Source organism: Cebus imitator, unplaced genomic scaffold (assembly GCF_001604975.1).
Source record: "Cebus imitator isolate Cc_AM_T3 unplaced genomic scaffold, Cebus_imitator-1.0 Scaffold12, whole genome shotgun sequence".
Lineage (NCBI taxonomy): Eukaryota > Metazoa > Chordata > Mammalia > Primates > Cebidae > Cebus > Cebus imitator.
Window position 1 is genome coordinate 7,566,560 of NW_016107327.1, and position 23,458 is coordinate 7,590,017.

General features: G+C 40.8%; 2 protein-coding genes across 11 annotated transcripts in view; one reads left to right on the forward strand and one right to left on the reverse strand.

Annotated features, from left to right (window-relative positions):
- OSBPL1A (oxysterol binding protein like 1A) overlaps window positions 1-18,622 on the forward strand; it is a 244,758-nt gene extending 226,136 nt beyond the window's left edge. For all 7 annotated transcript variants that reach the window (XM_017498470.1, XM_017498487.1, XM_037727959.1 and 4 more), the window contains 9 exons: window positions 562-659; window positions 2,054-2,236; window positions 8,287-8,394; window positions 8,934-9,023; window positions 10,010-10,136; window positions 13,595-13,711; window positions 14,332-14,455; window positions 16,177-16,267; window positions 17,409-18,622. In XM_017498470.1, coding sequence (XP_017353959.1) covers window positions 562-659; window positions 2,054-2,236; window positions 8,287-8,394; window positions 8,934-9,023; window positions 10,010-10,136; window positions 13,595-13,711; window positions 14,332-14,455; window positions 16,177-16,267; window positions 17,409-17,511 — 1,041 coding nt within the window. In that variant the 3' untranslated portion in view covers window positions 17,512-18,622. The remainder of the gene's footprint in view (window positions 1-561; window positions 660-2,053; window positions 2,237-8,286; window positions 8,395-8,933; window positions 9,024-10,009; window positions 10,137-13,594; window positions 13,712-14,331; window positions 14,456-16,176; window positions 16,268-17,408) is intronic.
- A 384-nt stretch (window positions 18,623-19,006) lies between these two features.
- Window positions 19,007-23,458, reverse strand: part of CABYR (calcium binding tyrosine phosphorylation regulated) — a 25,505-nt gene continuing 21,053 nt past the window's right edge. For 2 of the 4 annotated variants that reach the window (XM_037727972.1, XM_017498525.2), the window contains one exon: window positions 19,476-21,106. In XM_037727972.1, coding sequence (XP_037583900.1) covers window positions 20,502-21,106 — 605 coding nt within the window. In that variant the 3' untranslated portion in view covers window positions 19,476-20,501. Of the gene's footprint in view, window positions 19,093-19,475; window positions 21,107-23,458 lie in introns of those variants that run through there. The other 2 variants (XM_017498513.2, XM_017498517.2) reach the window with 2 other exon arrangements.

Here is a 23,458-nt window from a genome sequence, read left to right on the forward strand (position 1 = left end):
ACAGCAAGGAATTGCACTTTTAAATTTTTTAGATAGAAGATGTTTGTGTTGTACATGGATGGACTGGGTAGAGGCCGAGTATAGTATGCGCATTGTTCTTCTTCAACAAAGCAAGAACATTCTAAACTGAGGCTTTCTGTTCTTTCATTTCTATAAATCAGCATTTTCCAACCTCATTGGACTTAACACCAATTAAGGTGTGGAGTTTTATATCTCTCTCCCCAATCCTGGAGAAATTTTTTACTTATAAAAAATATTAAATGAATTAAATGTAAGTTTGGACTTGAGGGTTTTTTAAGAGTCCTTGAGAGGATTTGAAGCTCTGTTAGAGTGTGATGAAAACCATGGTTGGGAATAACACTATAGGAAGTGACTCAAAGTGATTTTCATTCTGAATATCCAAGTTTCCATGTTCCACTGCTAGAGCCATATTAAAACTCCAAAGTAATTAAACTCCTCAAAATAATTTGTAAATTACTGTCTTCGGCAAAATTTTAGTTCCTAAAAGAATGCAGAGCGAGTTCAGCTATTTTTGACTTGTTCTCATGCTCTGTCCCACAGTGTGTAGCTGCGTTTGCTGTGTCTGCTGTTGCTTCTCAGTGGGAACGGACTGGAAAGCCTTTCAACCCACTGCTGGGAGAGACTTATGAATTAGTGCGGTGAGGCCTTTCACTCGCATGCTTTATATAACCTTGCAGATGAAGAGGAGAAATACATACATATTGGTCATGGCCAATAACAATTATATATAACTGGAGCAAGTTAACCATTTTGATGTTTGTTTCTAGGATACTTATTATTTTAGAGACTGTCAAAAAATATTGAAACATGCATAAAAGATACCATTATAAGAAATAATTGCAAGGATTTCGGTGTTCCTGATTACGTGGGATTAATCACCCTCCTTTTCTCCTTATGTAGATCATAAGATATGATCGAGTTTTTAAAAATAATCATTTAAAATATATTAGCTGCGTATGGTGGCACACGCCTGTAATCCCAGCTACTTGAGAGGCCGAGGCAGCAGGATCTCTTGAGCCCAGGAGCTCTGGGCTGTAGTGCACTCTGCTGGGTCAGGTGTCCACACTAAGTTTGGCATGAGTATGGTGACCTCCCAGGAGAGGGAGGTCGCAAATGGAACAGCTCAGAACTCCGGGGCTGGTCAGTAGTGGGATTGCACCCGTGATTAGCCACTGCACTCCAGCCTGGCAACAGTGAGACCCTCTTATAAAAACACCTCTTTACAAAAAATATTAATAAAATCTATTAGCATAAGTATATATTGTTTGCATAATCCAATGACTACATCTATAAGTACAGGTCTGTTTGCTTGAGCTAGCCTGTGTCTTGTTTATACCTGATTAAGGGATTTTATTTGGCTTTAGTTTTTCTGTGTGTTCCTCTTCTCCGCACAAGTTTTGATCTCATTTGTTGCCTAGATGTTTGAAAGTGGACACAGTAGATTTCTCTATTTTAATGTAACAGGAATTATGTGTTTTAAATTTACATAATTTTTTTTTCATGTAAGTCATTCAAATTCATGTGGCTGTTCTTTATTTTAATTTGTTCAAGTAGCTAGCATTACAACATTGGATTTGGTGGTTTGGGTTGCATTTGTATAATTCCTCATAGGTTAAAGTCTTTCATTGCAATGAGAATAAAGAATTGTTGGCCAGATGCGATGGCTCACACTTGTAATCCCAGCACTTTGGGAGTCCAAGGCAGGTGGATCACAAGGTCAGGAGTTCAAGACAGCCTGACAAGCATGGTGAAACCCTGTCTCTACTAAAAATACAAAAATTAGTGGGCATGGTGACGGGCACCTGTAGTCCCAGCTACTCAGGAGACTGAGGCAGGACAATCACTTGAACCCGGGAGGCAGAGGTTGCAGTGAGCGGAGATCGAACCACTGCACTCCACCCTGAGCACAGAGCGAGACTCCATCTCAAAACACACACACACACACGAATTGTTTACTTGAAAGGGTAATTATGTACATGTTTAATGATAGAGTTAATTATAATGTTGCTTTTTTTTTTTTTTTAATCTTAAGAGATGACCTTGGATTTAGACTTATCTCAGAACAAGTCAGCCATCACCCACCAATCAGTGCGTTTCATGCTGAAGGATTAAACAATGACTTCATCTTTCATGGCTCAATCTATCCCAAACTGAAATTCTGGGGGAAGAGTGTAGAAGCGGAACCCAAAGGAACCATCACCTTGGAGCTCCTTGAGTGAGTTCTAATCAAGCCATTAAACCCTTTTTATATATACCTACCTGTAACTGTAGACATGCACACTCAGCTGACCTTATTGTTCAAAAGCTGGAGAAAAAGAAATGGCTTTCATACAGTGCAAACTATCTACCTCTATGTAAAAGAATTTGAGAAACGTGGCAGTAGCCATTGCTGATTAATCTGGGTATGTGTAAATAGTTTAACTTGATGTTTGACTCTGGTGTTTGGATCTATTTTAAGATTGATGCAATTAATTCCTTCATGATAGTTCTTATGAAACATGCTTTTTTATATCCTTGTGCCAATGTTTTGTTTAAAGATCTTTCAAAATGAATTCACTTTGAGAAATAATGAAATGGCAATTGTGGTGCATGTTAGGCGTTAGATAAATTAGAAGTTCTCTTCTTCTGCAAGATGAGCTTTAAATCCACAATTAATTCCAGTTAGGATAGAATCAGCATATAATACCCTATCTGTTTAACACTGATTACAGCTAGAAACCCCGGACAGAATACTTAAAGCAACAACCCGAGGACTCTGAAACATAAATAGTAGCAGGCAGACTGGAGAGAGCAGTTAAAACCTGAAGACCCATAGGGCAGTGAGTTTACTGGTTTTATATATTTCTCTCAAATCTCCTGGCTTAGAATCAGAGCAGCAAATTGCAGAAGTGGGCATTGGAGGCAGACAGAAAAAGTTCTAAGAGTAACTCTCTCTTTCTAATTAAAGGACCTAGAAAGATACCCTTGCAGGAAGTAAGAGACTAGGGGAAATCCTGTTTTATTTTTATCTCACAGCCTTGCCCCAAAGCAAGCCCTAGGGTTTGTAGCGACACTCCTGCAGCAATGGTGGCTGCGGCAATCACACATGTGCCTCAAACTCAGACAGAGTCCTTCTCTTTGGCCAGAGGAACTGAATAAAGGAACGTCTGGGGTCCCAAGAGTGTGAGAGAATCCCTGTAATCCCAGCACTTGTATTTCTGTTTTATTTTTCTTTTCTTTTCCTATAATCCCAGTACTTGTTTTTCTGTTACTAGTTTTTCTTTCTTTTCTTTTACTTCTTTGCCCCAGAGGAAGACCTAGTTGTGGAAGATACAGGACAGAGCAGAGAGGCTCAAACCCCAGCTTGCCAGACAGAGGGGGGAGGAAGGGCCCCCTGGTGTCTAAGAGTATTGGGGAAACCACAAAGAGGAGGGAGCTCAAGAAAGGGATCCCCTAAAGCTGCGTGTGAGTTCCTAAGCTCATCCCTACATATATGCATTGAAATGACCCAAAAGGGTACACAAGGGCCTCGGGATCTGAAATACTGGGTGGCCTGAGATCCAGGTCCCTGGATGGCTATTGAGAGGTGAGCCTGAGCAGCACTACAGAGGCTTTGAGAATGAAACTGACACTCGAATCAAAGCCCACAGGAGGAGGGGTCAGGACTTCTGACCTGAAACTCTGTTAATTGCCTACTAAAACAAAATTTTTAACAATCAGCATTCTCCAGAAGAGGTTAAGAGGACACAGTTTCATAATATTCAGGTGTCCGGAATACAGCCCAGAATCATTTAGCATACCAAGAAACAGGAAGATCTCAAGAAACTAAAATAGAAAAGGCAGTCAACATTACTCCAACCCAAAGCTGATCCAGATACTGTCATTTGTATCTGAGGTGTAAAGTAGCTCCACAAGAGAAAGGTGGACACTCTCAAAGGAGCAGAAAGACATTCTAGCAAAAAAATAAATAAAATGGTATTTTTGGAAATTTTAGTACTGAAAGTATAGTAATAGAAATACAATAACTGGGATAGGCTCAATGGTAGAATGCATATGTCAATATATTTACAGGATGTGTATGTTGAAAACCTCAAGATACTGTTGAAAGTAATCCAGATTACCTGAGTAATGTGCCTCGATATATTTTGAAGCCTCAGTTATAGTTAAGATGTTGGCTCTCCCCTCACTGATCTATAAGCAATCTGTGTGAACCACAATCCAAATCAAAATCCTTAGATGATTTTTAATAGATACAGAGAAGTTGATTCTAAGTTTGTATGAAAAGGCAAATGACATAGAACAGCCAAAATAATTTTGAAAAGGAACAGAATTGATGGACTCCCACTACCCAGTTTTAAGACTTAACTCTAAAGCTGTTGTAATCAAGACAGTGTGGTTGTGGCCAGAGTAAAGACTGCATAGATTAATGCAGCAGGGAAGAGAATCCAGAAATTGACATGCAGAAATGTGGTCCCTTGATTTTTACTAAGGTGCAAAGGCAATACAGCTAAGAAGAATAGTCCCTTCCACAGACAACCATCTGTATTATGGAGACAGTGGATGGCTGTATGTTAAAAAATGAACCTCAAACTAGACCTCACACCTTCTACAAAAATCAGCTCAAAATAGATCATAGACTAAAATAAAATGTAAAACTAAGGCTTTTGGAAGAAAACATAGGAGAAAATCTTACAACTTTAGATTAGGCAAAGAACTCTTAGGAATATGATACCAAAATTACAACCCATGAAAGACAAAAATTAATAAATTGCATTTTATTAAAATAAAAAACATATTCTTTGAAAGATTCTGCTCAGAGAATGAAAACATAAGCTATAAAATAGTAAAAATTATGTGCAAATCATATAGCCATAAAAGGACTTGTAGCCAGACTATATAAAGAATGCTTAAAACTCAATAAGAAATGATAAGGCCGGGTGTGGTGACTCATGCCTATAATCTCAGCACTTTGGGAGGCTGAGGTGGGAGGATCACTTGAGCCCAGGAGTTTGAGACCAGCCTGGGCAACATAGTGAGACCTTGTTTCTACTAAAACATTTTAAAAATAGCGAAGTGTGGTGACACGTGCCTATAATCCCAGTTACTTGAGAGGCTGAGGTGGGAGGATCACTTAAGCCCAGGAGTTCGAGGCTGCAATGAGCCACGATTGTGCCACCATACTCCAGCCTGGGCAACAGAGCTGAGACCCTGTCTCTGGAACAACAACAACAAAAAAAACCAACCCCTCATTAAATAATTGGGCAAAAATTGAACAGATATATTTAAAAATTTGCAAAAATCAGCAAGAATTAAACAAAACCTCACTGAAAAAACTGAGCAAAAAATTCGAACAGTCCTTTCAAAAAAAAACCTATATATATGGCAAATAAGCACATGTGTGTGTGTGTATATATATATATTATATATATAAATATGGCCGTATATATATAGCGCTAATAAGCACACGAAAAAATGCTGCCAGCTGATTGCAGTTACTTAGGAGGCTGAGGCAGGAGGATTGCTTGAGGCCAGGAGTTCAAGACCAGCCTGGGCAACATAGACTCTGTCTTTTAAAAAATAAATTTAGCCAGGCATGGGGGCACATGCCTGTAGTCATAGCTACTTGGGAGGGTAAGGCAGGAGGATCACTTGAGCCGAGGAGTTCAAGGCTGCAGTGAGCTGTGATCCACCACTGCACTCCATCCTAAATGGTAGAGTAAGACCTCATCTCTAAAAAAATAAATAAAATTTTAAAAAAAGATGTTCAACAGCATCAGTTATTAGATAACTACAAAATTAAAATGACAATGAGTTATCCATATACCTATTACAATGTCCAAAATCAAAATCATTGTAAAAATTAACAATACCAAGTGCTGTCAAGGATGTGGAACAACTAGAAATCTCATACAGATTGAGTATCCCTTTTCTAAAATATACCAGAAGCATTTTGGATTTTGGATATTTTCAGATTTTGGAGTATTTGCAGTATACCTACCAGTTTAGCATCTCAAATCCAAAATTCCAAAATCTGAAATGCTCCATTGAGCATTTCCTTTGAGTGTCATGTCAATGCTTAAAAAGTTTCAGATTCTGGAGAATTTCAGATTTCCAGTTTTTGAATTTGGAATGCTCAACCTGTATATTGTCGGTGTTGTAATGTAAAATGGTAGAGCCAGCCCAGAGAACAATTTGGCAGTTTTTTATATAGTTAACTATTTACCACATGACTCAGCAAACCTACTCCTAGATATTTACCTTAGAGAAATGGACGCTTACATTCATCCCAAAACCTATATACAAATGTTTATAGTAGTATTATTCATCATCACCAAAAACTGAAAACAGCTCGCATGCCCTTCAGTGGGTGAATGGCCGCTGTGGCACATCCATACAGCGGAATCCTACTCAGCACAAAGAAGAATGAATTATTGATATGTAAAGCAACACATGAGTTTCAGGTGCCTTACACAGATTGAAGATGCAATCTCAAAAGGTAATCTACGTTTATATGATGTCTGGAAAAGGAAAAACTATTGCAATGGAGAACAGATCAGTTGCTGGGGATCAGGAACGAGTTGGAGATCCAGGGATTAAGAGTGGAGAAAAGAAAAAAAGAAAAAAAAAAAAGAGTAGAGAAAGATCGGACTACAGAAGAAGCATAAGCGAAGTCTTTGGGGGTGGAGGAGTTGTTTAGGATTCTGATTGTGTTGGTGGTGGTTACAAAGATCTGTACAAATGTAGACCTGAATACCAACAAAAATGAATTTTATGTAAATTTAAAAACACATATCTAAGGAAAATACAAAGGTATAGCAGTGGCTCATGCCTGTAATCCCAGCACTTTAGGAGGCCAAAGCAAGTGGATCACCTGAGGAGTTTGAGATCAGCCTGGCCAACATAGCGAAACCCTGACTCTACTAAAAATACAAAAATTAGCTGGGCGTGGTGGTGTGTGCCTATAGGCCCAGCTACTCGGGAGGCTGAGGCATGAGAATCACTTGAACCTGGGAGGCAGATGTTGCAGTGAGCCAAAATCGCATCACTGCTCTCCAGCCTGGGTGACAAAGTGAGACTCTAGCGCTTTGGGAGGCTGAGGCAGGTGGATCACGAGGTCAAGAGATCGAGACCATCCTGGTCAACACGGTGAAACCCCGTCTCTACTAAAAATACAAAAAATTAGCTGGGCGTGGTGGCGCGTGCCTGTAGTCCCAGCTGCTCAGGAGGCTGAGGCAGGAGAATTGCCTGAACCCAGGAGGCGGAGGTTGCGGTGAGCCGAGATCGCGCCATTGCACTCCAGCCTTGGTAACAAAGAGCGAAACTCCGTCTAAAAAAAAACAACGAATAATAAAACTTTTTCTTTTTTTAACTTTTATTTTAGGTTTGGGGGTACATGTACGGGTTTGTTCTATCCCTCAACTGTTGTCATGAGGGTTTGTTGTACAGATTATTTCATCACCCAGGTACTAAGCCTAGTACCCACTAGTTTTTCTGATCCTCTCCTTCCTCTCAACCTCTTCCCTGAAGCAGGCCCCAGTGTCTGTTCATCCCTTCTTTGTGTCTGTTAGTTCACATCATTCAGCTCTCACTTGAGAGGAGCTGAGAACATGTGGCATTTGATTTTCTGTTCCTGTGTTAGGTTGCTAAGGACAATGGCCTCCAGCTCCTCCATATTCCCGGAAAAGACATGAATCTCGTTCTTTTTTATGACTACATAGTATTCCATGGTGTACATGTGCCATATTTTCTTTATCCAATCTGTCATTGGTGGGCATTCAGGTTGATTCCATGTTTTTGCTATTGTGAATAAGTGCTGCAGTGAACACTCACGTGCATGTGTCTTTATGGTAGAGTGATTTCTATTCCTCTGGGTATATAGGATTATAAAATCAGAGTTTATTCACATAGATGCATTTTTTCCTTTGGTGAGCTGGAGGATACTTTCTCTAGAAAGTGCTAAATAGACTTTTTATTTTCTGTCTCTAGCTTTTTTAAAATGTTTTATGACAGTTTTGAATGCTTACAATGATTATGTACGTAGTTTATTTGGAGTTTGGTGGAAGTATGTAATTTTTTCTTAAGCTGTTACTTCCTTTTAAGAAACAATGGGCAGATGATCTCAATTTGACTGTGAGTTAACATCAGTAGAGTTTTGAAACTCTGAGGACTTGGTTATCTTGAGCAGCCTAGTTTGTTATCCTGAGTAGTAGCATTTGGAGCAAGTTCACTTTTTAAACAAAGTGATACCTCTCACTTACTTTTTTGGGATTGGTTTTGTTTTTTTAGACACAATGAGGCATATACGTGGACAAATCCCACCTGCTGTGTGCATAATATTATTGTGGGTAAACTCTGGATCGAACAGTACGGCAATGTGGAAATCATAAACCACAAGTAAGGCACCTTGGGGTACTTCATCCATTCCTTTACTTTCATCAAGCAGTTTTAGTGGACTTCAGTTTTTTTGTTTTGTTTGTTTTTAAAGAAAAGCTCTAGAACAGGCTGATGAAAATTTGACAATCAGGCAACAGAACTAACTCTTAAATGACTAGAAGCCCTTTATTTAATAAAGAGGGTTCATTAACGTCTCTGATAAAGGAAGACTGTGAACCTTAATTCCAATCTCAGCTTATTTTGCTTCCTTTGTTTAGTGGGGGCAAGGGAGACGGGGCATAGAAGTTACTAGAAGGAGCTGGGCACCCATTCTACTTTGTTACCTTAGGCAAGTCACGAATTCTTTCTGCACCTCACATCTCTTTTCGTTATGGTGGGAACATTACCAATCGAGGATTAATCATTATCACCTTAGTATGGAGCCTGGCACAGAGAAAATCCGTAAACAGTAGCTGCTGCTAGAAAAGTTATTACAGTTATTTTTCTCTACTGCTGCATTGGTAATAAATGATAATCTGGACTTACTATTTTCTTTATAGGACTGGGGACAAATGTGTGTTGAATTTCAAGCCATGTGGCCTTTTTGGTAAGGAATTACACAAAGTTGAAGGCTACATTCAAGATAAAAGGTAAAATTTCCATTTTAAATGTTGAATAGTATACATTTTGTTCACTAGATAAAATGTCAGTATTGAAATACATTGTTGGCCGGGCATGGTGGCTCAGGCCTGTAATCCCAACACTTTGGGAGGCCGAGGCGGGTGGATCACGAGGTCAGGAGTTTGAGACCAGCCTGGCCAGTATAGTGAAACCCCGTCTCTACTGAAAATACAAAAAAATTAGCTGAGGGGGGGTGGTGGGAACCTGTAATCCTGGCTACTCCAGAGACTGAGGCAGGAGAATCGCTTAGACCTGGGAGGCAGAGGTTGCGGTGAGCTGAGATTGCACCACTGCACTCCAGCCTGAGTGACAGCGAGACTCCGTCTCAAAGAAAAAGCAAATGAACAAACAAACAAACATTGCTATAACCTAGGAAACAAGCATTCTAATACGTTGAAAAATCTTTCTTCTACAAGTATATTTTGTTAAAGAACATGATTTGGTTGGGCACAGTGGCTCACACCTGTATTCCCAGCATTGGGAGGCTGGGTGGGGAGGATTGCTTGCAGCCAGTTCAAGACCAGCCTGGATAACATAGTGAGACCCCATCTCTACAAAAAAAAATTTTTTAATTAGGTAGGCGTGGTGGTACATGGCCTGTGGACCCAGTTACTCTGGAGGCTAAGGTGGGAGAAACCCTTGAGCCCAAGAGGTTGAGGCTACAGTGAGCCATGATTACACCACTACACTCCAGCCTGAGTGACAGAGTGAGACCTTGTCTCAAAAAATAATAATAATAGAAAATCTGATTTGTACACACCTTTATAGTAATCTTTAATTATAGCAAAACAGCTTATGGCCATGCCACCCTGAACATGCCTGATCTCATCTGCTTTTAGAAGCTAAGCAGGGTCAGGCCTGGTTGGGACTTGGATGGGAGTCCACCTGGGAATACCAGTCAGCTTTAAAAAAACAAACACTGGTTTGTTAACTAAACATCCATTTTTCTTGACAGCAAAAAGAAGCTCTGTGCCCTCTATGGGAAGTGGACTGAATGTTTGTACAGTGTTGACCCTGCCACGTTTGATGCTTACAAAAAGAATGATAAGAAAAATACAGAAGAGAAGAAGAACAGCAAACAGGTGAACATCCTGTAAGGTGGTATCGAAGGAATAACTGGACTCTTCACTGTGTACTAATCCTTCTGGAGTTAGCCTGTTCCAGGAACACAGTTTGACTTTCTTCTTCCTTGCTGCTAATCCATGTCACTTTTCTCTTTTTATCTTTTTAATGATCAGAAATTTGCTTTAACAGATATCGACATAGCCTTGTATAGGATATGGACATGTACCAGTTTTGTAACTGTGGAGCAATTATATGTGGGGCTTTGCTTTAATTCACATAGCTTGGAATGTTGGAGTTCATCTTAACGAAACAAGTTTTCTTTTCCTCCTGTTTATGTGCACTGAAGGTTGAAATTGTTTGAAGATTTAAAATTTCCTGGCCAGGTGCAGTGGCTCACGCCGGTAATCCCAGCACTTTGGGAGGCCAAGGCACTTGGATCCCCTGAAGTCAAGAGTTTGAGACCAGCCTGACCAACATGGTGAAATCCTGTCTCTACTAAAAATACAAAAATTAGCCGAGTGTGGTGGTGCGTGCCTGTAATCCCAGCTATTCGGGAGGCTGATGCAGGAGAATTGTTTGAACCTGAGAGGCAGTGGTTGCAGTGAGCTGAGATTGTGCCATTACACTCCAGCCTGAGCAACAAGAGCGAAACTCTCTCAAAAAAAAAAAAAAAATTCCTCCAAAATTCTCTCTGACATTTTCATGTTTATCATCAGTTTTGTTGCCTTCTTCCTTATCATGAAATTACTGAAGTTAAGACTGTCATAGTTAAAGGAGTCATCCCTGGGCTGCTGTCTTCTTCTTACTAAACTTTCTTCTTTGTGGGGCAGTTAGATCCCAACAGGGGAGGCACGCGGCTTCTTGTTGCATGGTCCCAGGCGGGCTTCAGTGGTCAGCAAACGCCTGCCCCTTCCCTCCAGGTGTAAATGCTCAGAGCTAAAGAGGACTGCACCTCTTTGGACAGGAAATAATTGTTTGAGGTTGGATTCCATTCCAGCAACCAAGATAATGGTTCTGAGTGCAAACTCTGGGTTAGTATCTTAGCCCCACCACTAATGAGCAGTAGAAGCCCAGATTTCTCATCCCTCTGCCTCAGTGCCTTCATTTGTAACATGGGCATTATAATAGCACCTACCTGTTAAATGAATTAACAAGCATAATGGACTCAGAACAGTGTCTGCTCATAGTAAAGACTGATATAGTCATTTCTGCCGAAAGTACTTCCTCAGACAGGCATCTTGAGCATCTTCTGCGAGCTCATTAGAAATGCAGGCTGCCCGGCTGCCCCTCAGACCTACTGAAGACCAGTCTCTGGGGCTCTTCAGCGTTTCTTATGCATGTGAAAGTTCAGGAAGCCCTAAGATCCCTCAAAGTGGAAGGTGTATTTATGAGTGACTTTCCTTGTAGACGGAGTTAACCTTGCGCCCAAAGTGAAAAGTGGTTTATTAAACGGCCGGAGCATTCTGCTCTCCTGTGGCTGGGGCAGTTTCCTTCTTTGTTTCCCTTCAGCTGTGTGTGCACAGTTCTGCTTCCCTCCTTACATCCCATGTTCCCGCCCATAAGAACCGGGCACGGGCTGTGCTCCACAGCCAGGAGGAAACTGACGTGGCTTAGAAGGGCAAGTCCGGGATTCTGGGACCTCCAGCACAAACTCCTCAGCTGCAGCTCCTGCTAATAGGAGGCACCTTGACAAAGATGATCTCCCCAACAGATCATCTTCCAACTCTCTTTACAGAGTGGGGCGGCCAAGAACATTGGCGAAATTCCAGGGAACATTCCGTATATCCCCTAAGTTCCCAGTCAGTCTGTGAAAAAGTGGTTTTTCCCCTTGGAGAGAGCAGGTATTCTCACACATCCACTGCTTTTCTGGTCTCTCATTCCTGTGTGCAGCTACCTGTCATGGATTTCTGATGTCCCTGAACACAGACGCTGCGGAAGTTTGTATCATTAGTGTTGTCAACTCTGTGCTATTTTGTAAACTGTATATTCACTGAACTTGTCTCAGCCAGTAGTTCTAGATTTGTTCACTGTGTGATGCTGGGGTTTGCACAATGATGAAACCTCCTAATGATTTCTCAGAACGTGTCCCTGTCCTTAGGGAAATAGATATACACTTACAAATTGTTATATTTATGTTATATATATTACCCTTCCAGAGCCTTAATTCGTATGTTTAAAACAGCAGTCAGGACATCTCCTCGAGGGATTGTTGCATAAAGACTGCAGACACAGAGCGCTAGCATAGCTGGGGCTGCGGGGAGGGGAGCCTGAGGAATTCCCATGTAGCCTAACATCTATGTAAATTTTCTTTTCATCAGGTGCACTAGGGATCCCGCCTGGTTTTGTGCCATTGATAAATTTAGTTGACTTTCCCAAGAGCATAACCTTTCGTTGTTCTCAGATTGTTCCTCTCTGGTGTGTGAACTCCACGACAGTCAAGTAGTGACTCTAGCACCCCAGTGCGAGGCCTCCAGAAGTTCCTCAGTAAATACTCAAATGATGCTTTGGGAGGCTGAGGTGAGAGCATTGCTTGAGGCCAGGAGTTCAAGACCAACCTGGGCAGCATAGCAAGACCCTGATTTCTGTAAAAACATTAAAAAAAAAATTAGCAGGGTGTGGTGGCACACACCTGTAGTCCCAGCTACTTGGGAGATTGAGGCAGGAAGATTGCTTGAACCCAGGAGTTTGAGGTTACAGTAAGCTGTGATTGCACCTGCACTCCAGCTTGGGCAACAGAGCAAGATCCTATCTCAAAAATAATAAATAAAAATAAATACTCAAATGAATTATTTTTGTCTTTAAAAAGGAAACAAGCCTTAAAAACATAAAACATTATAGGGAAGAGTGATGATGGTAATGACCTCAATGCAGGTAACACTAAATGGCGCAGCCCTTGAAGCTCAGGAGGCTCTTAGCGCCCACTGGGGCATTCAGCAGGTATTCATTGGCTTTCCACACTGTGTTAAAAGGATATAAGAATTGCTACTTTCCCTGAGGACTGAGGAAAAAAAGGAAAAGAAAAAAAAAAAAGGTTATAAGAATTAGAAGCTCATAGTGTCCCTGCCCTCATGTAGTTTACATTCTAGTGTTGTGCAATAAACAATGGTTTACAATTTCTAAGTGTATATATATTTTCCTAAGGATAGAGATAACGTTCTGAGAAATCATTTCATCATTGTGCGAGCCTCATACAACGTACCAACACAAACTTAGATGGTGTATGTATTCTAATCTATATTTTCATGTGGAAAGCCAAAAGGTCCAACACGGTTACTGAATATCAGTCATTTCTCCTACCTGATCTGCAATGCCAATACCGAATGCCATATAGCAGATTTCTCTACATGCTCTGCTGTAACCTTACGGGACTGCCATCATGTTTACAGTCTGTTGTGGACTGAAATGTCATTATGTGGTGCAAGACTGTCTCTTAAAACCTTTCACTTAAATTATGTTCATTGGTTGGTTTTTCTAGATGAGCACTTCTGAGGAGTCGGATGAAATGCCAATGCCAGATTCTGAAAGTGTATTCATTATCCCTGGAAGCGTTCTCCTGTGGCGAATAGCCCCACGACCTCCCAACTCTGCCCAGGTGAGACTGGGCTTGCTGGCTGTGGCCTCACCGTCTGTGTTCAGCATTGTGATGCTCTTTCCTGGCACGTGCGGGGCCAGCCCAGGCAGCATGGAGACAGGCAGGCTGGCATCCTGAGCCCCCACGGGCTCTCGGGTGCTCCCTTCTTGCCTGAGCTCAGTGCATCGTAAGTGCATCATGCTGTCCATCCCTCTGGCATCTGGCCAGGAGGATGTGTGGGGTAGGACTTCACTGGGGCTTAATAGTTACTTAGCAGTAAAACTGGTCCTTGTTAAATATAAGCTGGTGCAACCTAGTCAGTACTAGCCCTCCAGAGCCAGCAAGGATGATTTTAATGAAGATAAAAGAATGTTTTTTGCTTAAGAGTTCTATTTCAAGTTGATCATGATAGAGGATATTTATTCTGCAAAGCCTGCTTTGAGACGTTTTTGAGACAGATATCCACAGATGGTGCATATTTTGGTGAAAACATTTAGATTATGTGTGATCTGAGAAAGGCTGACCATTGTTCCACGAAAGGGAGTGGGTCATTGTCAAGTCAACCCTCCTCTACTTTCAGGGCTTTTCATTTTGCATGATGCCTTGGCATATGTTAATTGTATCCTTTTCCTTCTTTTCAGATGTATAATTTTACTAGTTTTGCAATGGTTTTGAACGAAGTAGACAAAGACATGGAGAGTATGATTCCCAAGACAGACTGCAGGTTACGACCTGACATCAGAGCCATGGAAAATGGAGAGATAGGTAACTAGCATCCGCTGAAGCAGCCAGTGAAGACTCATTTCTTGGGGGTTGATGCTTTGTTTTATTCTTGGTGATTGTTAGCATCATTGGAGTACTAGCATTTTTAGTCTGTCTTAGAGATGGTTTGAATTAACGTTCAGTTTAAATTCAGTAACTTTTAAATTTGGAAATCTGAGCAGACCTTATTAGCTCATATTATTTCGGTAATACTCCCCTGAGAATTTAATATACTGGAGATGGCCAGAGGCATATTCTGACTAATTATGTCACTGTCTACTTCAGAATTTATGTAGCACCTTATCAGCCTCAGAGGAGAGTGTGGCCTCCCCTTGGTTAATTATAACTTTCATGTTTTTGTGTGTGGGTATAAGTAGGTGTATATACTTGCGGAGTATGTGGGATATTTTGTTAACTGGCATACAATGTGTAATATTACATCAGGGTAAATGGGGTATCAATTACAACATTTAAAAATTTTAAATTTTTTTTTTAATAGAGTCTCTCACTCTGTCTCCCAGGCTGGAGTGCAGTGGTGAAATCTTAGCTCACTGCAGCCTCCGCCTCCTAGGTTTAAGCTATTCTCATGCCTCAGCCTCCTGAGTAACTGGGACTACAGGCGCATGCCACCACGCCCAGCTAATTTTTGTATTTTTAGTAGAAATGGAGTTTCACCATGCTGGCCAGGCTAGTTTTGGACCTCCTGACCTCAGGTGATCCACCCATGTCAGCCTCGAAACGTGCTGGGATTACAGGTGTGAGCCACCCCACCCAGCCCATTTTTATCTTATACTGTTAAATTTCTTCCAACTCAGTGGTTCTCAAAAAGGGGGCATTTTCTCCCTAAGGAAACATGTAGCAAAGTCTGAAGACTTTGGTTGTTACTTCTTGGGAGGGACTACTGGTGTCTGCAGGCCAAGAATGCCTGCACCAGGCAGCTTCTTATGATACAGAATCATCACATCCAACATGTCATAGTGCAACAGTGGAGAAAAAGTGAGCAACAGCATTTTGGAAAACTGCTTAAATTTCTTTTTTTTGGTGGGGGGAGGCGGTGGTAGACAGACTTGCTTGTCGCCCAGGCTGGAGTGCAGTGGTGTGAACTGAGCTCACTGCAACCTCCGCCTCCTGGGTTCAAGCGATTCTCTTGCCTCAGCCTCCCAAGTAGCTGGGATTACAGGCACCACCATGCCTGGCTAACTTCTGTATTCTTAGTAGAGATGGGGTTTCTCCATGTTGGCCAGGCTGGTCTTGAACTCCTCACCACAGGTGATCCACCCACCTTGGCCTCCCAAAGTGTTGAGATTACAGGTGTGAGCTACCGTTAAATTTCTTAAGAATGGAATCGGAAGGAGCTCTGTGAGGTCTCACTAAGAATTTAGAATAATTGCACATTTATTTAGTTTTTACACCCAGTTTTTCACTGATGGATTTTAACACAGTTCTTTTGGCCTTAAGAATAAGCAGGTTGTTCTTGGCAAAGGCAAGGTTGTTAAGAGCATAGGTGGTCAGAGATGCTGCATCTGTGATACCAGCTCTGCCTCTTACTAGCCCAGGTAGCTGTTACATTTTTTGCTTCATTTTTGACTCCGGTATTTATGTTTTAATAAAAGGGAAACGATGCCGATACATGTAGATGGTTCTCTTGTAAAGTTATTGTGCTTAATACTGTGACTGGCATCCTCTGCGTAAAGCGTTAATGCTTTGTATTGATGATATTTTAGATCAAGCTAGTGAAGAAAAAAAACGACTTGAGGAAAAACAAAGAGCAGCCCGCAAAAACAGGTCCAAGTCAGAAGAGGACTGGAAGACGAGGTGCGTGCCTGAGTCGGGGTGTGAGGCTGCTGTGTGCAGACGAGGCAGGGTTGCCAGACACTGTGACCCCAGAGCAAGGGCCTACCTAACACAGACCCTGCTGACTTGTTCCAGGCCTGAAAAAAAAAGTTATTTCCACTGACTTTTATCCATTCATTCATCCATCATTGATGGACATAGGTAGATTCCCTATCTTTGTTACTGTGAATCATGCTGTCAGAAACATGGAGATGCAGGTATCCCTTTGATACATTGAATTCCTTTCCCTGGAATACCCTGTAGTGGGAATGCCAGATCATAAAGCAGTTAAGTTTTTTTAAGAAATCTCCATACTGCTTTCCATAGTGGCTGTTCTAATTTATATTCTCACCACCGGTATATGAGCTTGCTTTTTTCTGCATCCTCGCCAGCATGTTATTTTTTCTTTTTAATAATAGCCATTCTAACTGGTATAAGATGGTATCTTGTAGTTTTTATTCACGTTTCCCTCATAATTAGTGATGTTGAACATCTTCTCATATCCTTTTGGCTATTTGGATGTCTTCTTTTCAGAAATGTCTATTCATGTCTTTTGGATTATGTGTAGCATGGTATATTAGAAAAATCATGGTCTTTAACATTAAACCTAAATTTGCCAGCAGTGACTAGGTTGGGCAAGTTATTTAACTGCTTAGACATTCAGCTTCTCCTGTGTGAAATGGAGCTTTAAGAATCTGAAGGGCATCCAGGTGCCTTATATACTGCTGTGGGTATGCTGTAAATTTTAATTTCCTTATCCTAATTTACTCCTAACTGCTTAAAAGAATGTCTTGTTGTGGAAAATAAGATCCAGCCTAGAGGATAAACCAGTTAGACAAATACGTGTTCGAACCACCCTATTAGAAGACCCTGTTTCTGTCAAGTAGCTTAGATGCCAGTGGGAAATCCATATCCCTTTTGCATGGTATCATTACCTCTTCTGGATTATTATTCTGCAGACCTGTTCCCTAAGCAGAAAAACAGTATCACTTCAGCATCTCTTTGAAAATCTCTCACTCACAGAATGAACTGCTGCAATAGAAAAATACTGCAAGCTAGTGAAGAAACAGCCTGTGATTTTGAATCATTTCTCCTGTAAGTCTTGGCCTTTTTCTTTTAACAGGTGGTTCCATCAAGGTCCTAATCCCTATAATGGAGCACAGGACTGGATTTACTCTGGCAGCTACTGGGACAGAAACTACTTCAATTTGCCTGACATTTATTAAAATGGATACAAGTCAGGGTGTTTGGCTAATCTATAAATAAGTCTTAAACCTATGTTTTTAAATTTTTTCCCTTGGTTTCTACTTATCTTTAAAAAGAAAAAAACACTCATAACTGCATTTCACCCAACAAAAGTAGGGTATAAGGTGATAATGGTGATGAAAGTCTTAGGAAAAATGCATAATTTTGCTACAAAATGTACTTATTTGGAATACTATTTTATATAGAAGTAAAAGAAAACTGCTGGGGAATATGCTTTTTATGTTTGCTGTTGCCATATTTACTGAAGGTTTATACCTAAATGTAACTTTAGCTTTATGGAACTATATAGTAATCCCAAATCAAGTTATTTTGAATATTTTTATGCTGTCATGCTTGAATGTTTTAGATGTAACCTTTGACATATTTAGAACTCTCCTCCTAGACAATGTTTATGTGCTCAAATGTAGAGGTTATGTCATTTTGTGAAGACTCCATTGATTAAGATGGCTTTTATTCATACTAATCCTCCCAATTTTATTCCTTCCATCTTCCAAGAAAAAAAGATGCCTGAATATTCAGAACAGGTATTTCTGATTTGAAAATAATTCTAAAGAATTAAACTGGAAAAGTATTTCGTTTACTTAGCTCTGAATTTACTTTTACAGTTTTCTGCAATCAGTATCATTAAAATGTTTAATTTTACATTTGAACTATGTATAAAATCTAGCAATTCACAAAAATGCCCTAGAAATACAGATTTTAATCACCATTACATAATGATAAACCTTGTTAAATGCTTCCATTTCCAGTGGCAAATGCCACTAGAGAAATTAAGTTGCACTCATGTAAGTATCAAACTATATAAAAGGAGGTCTTGTGCATTTCAAGTTTGCAAGGTACCTGTGTACTTAAAATGTGTGTGGAGACCTACTGTATAGTAGCTTTGCCCCATTAATTGGGGTACATTAATCTTAAATCTTACAGTATTTATCCACCCAAACCCCAGACTGAGATATTGCTCCCAGGGGCCTTAGATAGCTGCCAGTACATGATTTTAATTGCTGTCTTGAAGTTAACAAATGTTATAATGAAATAATCTACCTGATGCTAAATAAAGCCTTTAGAATGTTCCCCCAAATTGTGGTTTCTTTTAAATATACTAAATTGCCACTTAATATGTTAGAAGTGTCCTTTCAAAGAAAGAAGTCCTTGTGGTACCATAGCTCCAAGAGCCAAGGAGATAACTAGTGCCTGGCGTACATAGTGGTAAGTAGGTATTTAGCATTCAGTTAAACTTGGTCACTACCATATTAATTCGGTGTGAATCCCAAATGCAGAAGTGGAAATGCCTGGCTAGAAAATTCATTACTAGATCTGTTAGCGCGGGAATGGTTTAAACGTATATATACATAGAAATTGGAAAATGATACTGCTTTATAGGTCTGAAAAGATGAACTTTTGTGTTTGGTTGGTTGCTTGTAGCCCTCGTAAATTACAAAAATAAGCAATACAAAATTGTATGCTTGCATGAAGTTTATTGATACACTTGGTGGCAGACTCCTCCCTGAATGTTGACCCTTCAAACAGCGTCATTGCTGGATCTGTGAGGAATAATGCAAATTGTTTAAAGTTAAACATGCAACTGAACATGTGAAATGAGTAGAAGATGAGAAATGCAAGGTCTACCCTCCTGTTACTAAGCTTAACTAGTTACCTATGGGCTTTTGCACTACAATATCCTAGCAATTTCATGCTGAAAACAGTCATTTTGGCAATTCCACTAGAAGTCCATAAAGAGTTTAAATAAGCATGCACGTAGCCCTCAGATAGTTTGTCTTTCCTTAAATATAGTAACTGGTCCTTGAGCCTGCTAATGAATGAAATGTAGCTTTTGTCCATCTCTCAGATGTTCAACTTAAAATTCCCACAAATTAAGTAACTAAGGGGTATATAACACTTCTGTACTTTCAACTCATCTCCCCCACTTCCTCTGTTGACCTTCCCCTTACTGCTAGCTAATCTTTTTCTACATAGCAATCTGAGGGATCTAATAAAAACAGGAATCTGATTTTATCAGTCATTCTTCTGCTTAAAACACTTGTGCTGGCTTCCCATTGAACATTCAATCAAAATCTTCATCTTATGCAATCTCCCCATCCCCTCCCAGCCAGTCTCACCGTGGCCTGCTTTGCTGTCCCTGGAACCCCCGTGTTCTTTCCTGCCCTAGGACACAACCTGGACGTACCCTGCAAAGCTGGCTCCTTCTCCTGCTTGGGTGTCAGTTTGTATCTGAGCCTGAACACCCTATCTAATAGTGACACTTAAAGGCAGGCCTGTGTCAGTACCTTGTTTTCTCCATAATACATGTTGTAATATACTTTTCTGACTGTCTCCCCCATTAAGATGTAGGTTCCATGTTTTGCTTACTCTACTGTCCACACATAGGGGAGGAGAGCTAGCATAGGACTTGGCATTAAGTATAAATGAAAAACTTAAAAATGACTTGTGAGTGATCAAGCAGTCTCATCCACAGTTAATCTCAGCTGTTACTTAGCTCTTTACTCTGCTTCTCACCTGTCCATCTACTGTCTCTTACCACATGAATTAAGTGCTCTGTTACATAATCAATCAAGACTTCTCTCTTACCTACCTTGCTCTTCAGTTTTTTCCAGCTCCCCCCTAAACATGCCAACTAAATCATCCTGTTTTAAAAATCCATCCCCTTTTCGCATCTACCACTGTGTTAGACAATGGACTAGGTATTCAAAGGCGACTGAGTTCATTAGTTTAATGGGCATCAAATCCTTGGTGCAAGTCATTGTGGTACTGTGCATCTGCTGTGCATTTATTAGTAACTGGTGGTTAGGAAGTTAGTTAGACAGTAACCCCAGGAAATTAAGAGTATACCCCAATTTATTACATATTATCTTAAATTGTTTTTAGCTATCTAAATCTCCAGGTCAAAACATGTTTTTTTTTCCTACCTAGATGTTACGGTAGGAAAGTGTACCTACCAGTTTTCACTGTCTGCTTTGCGAACTTTGTGAGCAGTAGCCACAGTTATCTCCCCAGCAATACCGTAACTTCCAAAGGGAGCACATTTGTCACCAGATCCTGAACTTTTTTTAGCTACATCTTCTACTGGGAAAGCAACAGAAAGAAAAACAGGGCTTTTTGGCTTGGGGACATCTTGTCCACTTGGAGGATTAGCATTGTGGGGACTTAGAGTATGTTTCTGGAATTTCCCATCTGCAGAAACAGCAATGGGCACTTGCACTGCAGCATATCTCTTCAAGACACCTGACCGCGAAACAACAGCATGACCAGGAAGAGGTTCCCATTCCTGTGCTTTCTGAACATTTGAGCCTACTAAGATAAAAGGTGGGGCACTGATCTTCTTTGTGTCGTCCATCACATAAATTGGAGAAGTGACTGTTGGTGGATGCTGCAGAAACTGCGGATCCTTAGGATTAGATATGTAGAGGGTTGCTTGGGGGAAAGGCCCAGGTGCAGGTGGCGGTGATGAGTGACTTTGTTGATTCTTATCAGTTAGACAATAAAGGGTCCACATGTTGGAATATGGTGGTGGCTGTTCTGGTTCGCTTGCTGCCATTGCTACAAAAAAAATTTTGCAGAAATTAAAGTTTTGGTCTATCAGGCACTATGCATAGTAATGTCTTTGTAAGTCTCTTTTACATATTAAAACAGCTGTAGTGATATGTACCACAAAACATGCTATAGAGAGGGCTGCATAATTTTGTTTGGCAATGTGAAAGAGATTCTCTACAGTAGGGAAAACGAGAACAGTTGTTGTGGTGGCAAGTGGGAGGGACGCTACAGTTGTGGCTGAAAAAGCAAACCCATTCTAAGTTGCTATTTCTAGCTACTTCTTCAACTTTAGACATGGCTTCTATAGGATCCTTGTAAAGGAAACTGGACCGTCAACACAACCTTTAGCTTTACCCAAAAGTCAACTGAGTGTAGAGTGTGTTAAGCTATTAAAGGAAGTGTTAATGCATCTGCATAGTGTTTTCTTTCCTAAAGAAGTTAGCACTAGGTATCATCTTCACCACATAATCAAAATATCTCTGGCCCTATCACAGCCACCATTATCTCCCATTAATTTGTTACCACACATACAAAATCACATAATCTAGGACTCAGAACCCCAGAGAGCACCACTTTTAGGCAAGACTTGAAATCATAGGTGCTAGGTGGCAGTGAAAGGCTGGTTGGTCCCACAGGGGTTCTTTGGGTTGAGAGAAAGAGGTCTAGGAGTGCCATCTATCCATAATGCAAGTGTAAAAGCCAGATCTTCAGTTGTTTCACAAGGAGAGAGGTTTTGATAATCTGAATTTTTTGGTTACTATCCCTTTAGTTAGTATTGTGGACAACTCTATTATACTTTAGAAACAGTTAAGCATTTGAAAACAGTGACTTGGTCTGGAAGTACTGCTTAAGCCACAAATATAGCACCAGTTCCACACACTCCACTCCCAGCACTGTCCTCTGCCTTTTCAGCTGTGCAGAATCCCTGTCACACTGCCAGACAAAATGTGATCTTTTCTAAACACCTGCTTTGCCAACACTTTTTGAATCCTTCTGGCTTGGTTAAGAGTTTTTGCAAAAAGAAAAAACATTGGCTCATGCATGTCCCTTCTATCCCTAAAAAGAGAAGGGCCCCTGCAATTATCCATAAGGCAGGAGGGTGAGCAGACCAAATGCCATAATTAGAGATGAAAGTCACATCATGTCTATATCACAGGAAAACATGGTGATAGTTCAGTGGCCAAGAAAACAGCTTGATTTTTGGCACTTGCCAGGGAGAGGGAACTGATCAAAGGAAGCCAATTATGTGAAATGCATCAATTGCTGTTCAAGTGCCGGGGTATCCTTTGTGCTTCTAATACCTCCCTGCTCCCCTGACCTTTCCCCTCTCCATCTAGCTATGAAGCTGCTCTCTCAGCTGCAGGAATCCCCCAGGCAGAAAACAAACGCATGGTCCAGCACCCCAAACCTGGTTAAAGAGGTCTCCTGACTCAGTGCGAAAGCAAACACGCCGCCACTTTTTCACTTTTTAAAATGCCACAGCCTATGTAAATGCACTGCTATAGCTTTACATTCACAAGAGGAAAATTTCAAACCAGCACCCCCTAATTACAGTTTTTTTGCAATCAGCATATTTAGATCACATGAATATATTTTGTACCTGACAAGAGGTTATGATGCTGACAACATAATATACCCAAAAGAATAACATAAAAGTGCTAGATGACCAAACTTTGAGGCCAGGCTTTGGGAACATCACTTTAAAATCACTCGTCTCATAGTACTAGAATTTTAGATACAACAAAGCCTTTACACAGCTTTGACATTTAAAAAAAAAATCCGAAAATAAAGACTGACCAATCTGCAGGGAGCCTACATAGATGGCTACCTGAAATGCAATTTGTAATGTAAATATCTGATTTTCTTACCTGGCTTCATCAAACCTTATTCAGCTGTTGGTTCCCCTTCTGGTTCGATTTCTGGTGCAGTAAGACCTTCTGGAGCAGAAGGGAAGGGGCCACTAGATGATTTTACAGATGTACCTGAGTGCACTGCTTCTGCAGCTTCCCCAGAGAGCACAGGTTTGCCTTCCATCTCCTGGGGTGCAGAGTTTTCCCCGGACTCCTCCTGCCCAGTATTGTCAGAGACTATTGAAGTGATCGCCACTTCAAAGTGCAGAGATTTTTCAGAGCCTATTTTGATAGTGCCCTCTGCTTCCAGGGGTTCTGCAGGTACCTCAGGCTGACCTTTCAAAGATGTGTCTGAGAGCAGAGCTGTTGCTTCTGCCTCCATATATACTGAGGGATATTTTTCATTCTCCTCCAACTGTGCAAGTTTTACAGATTCTACAGATTTTTTAGACATGCCAGAGGTTGTCTTTTCTACTACAGGTTTGGGACTAACTGGTGGTGACTGCTC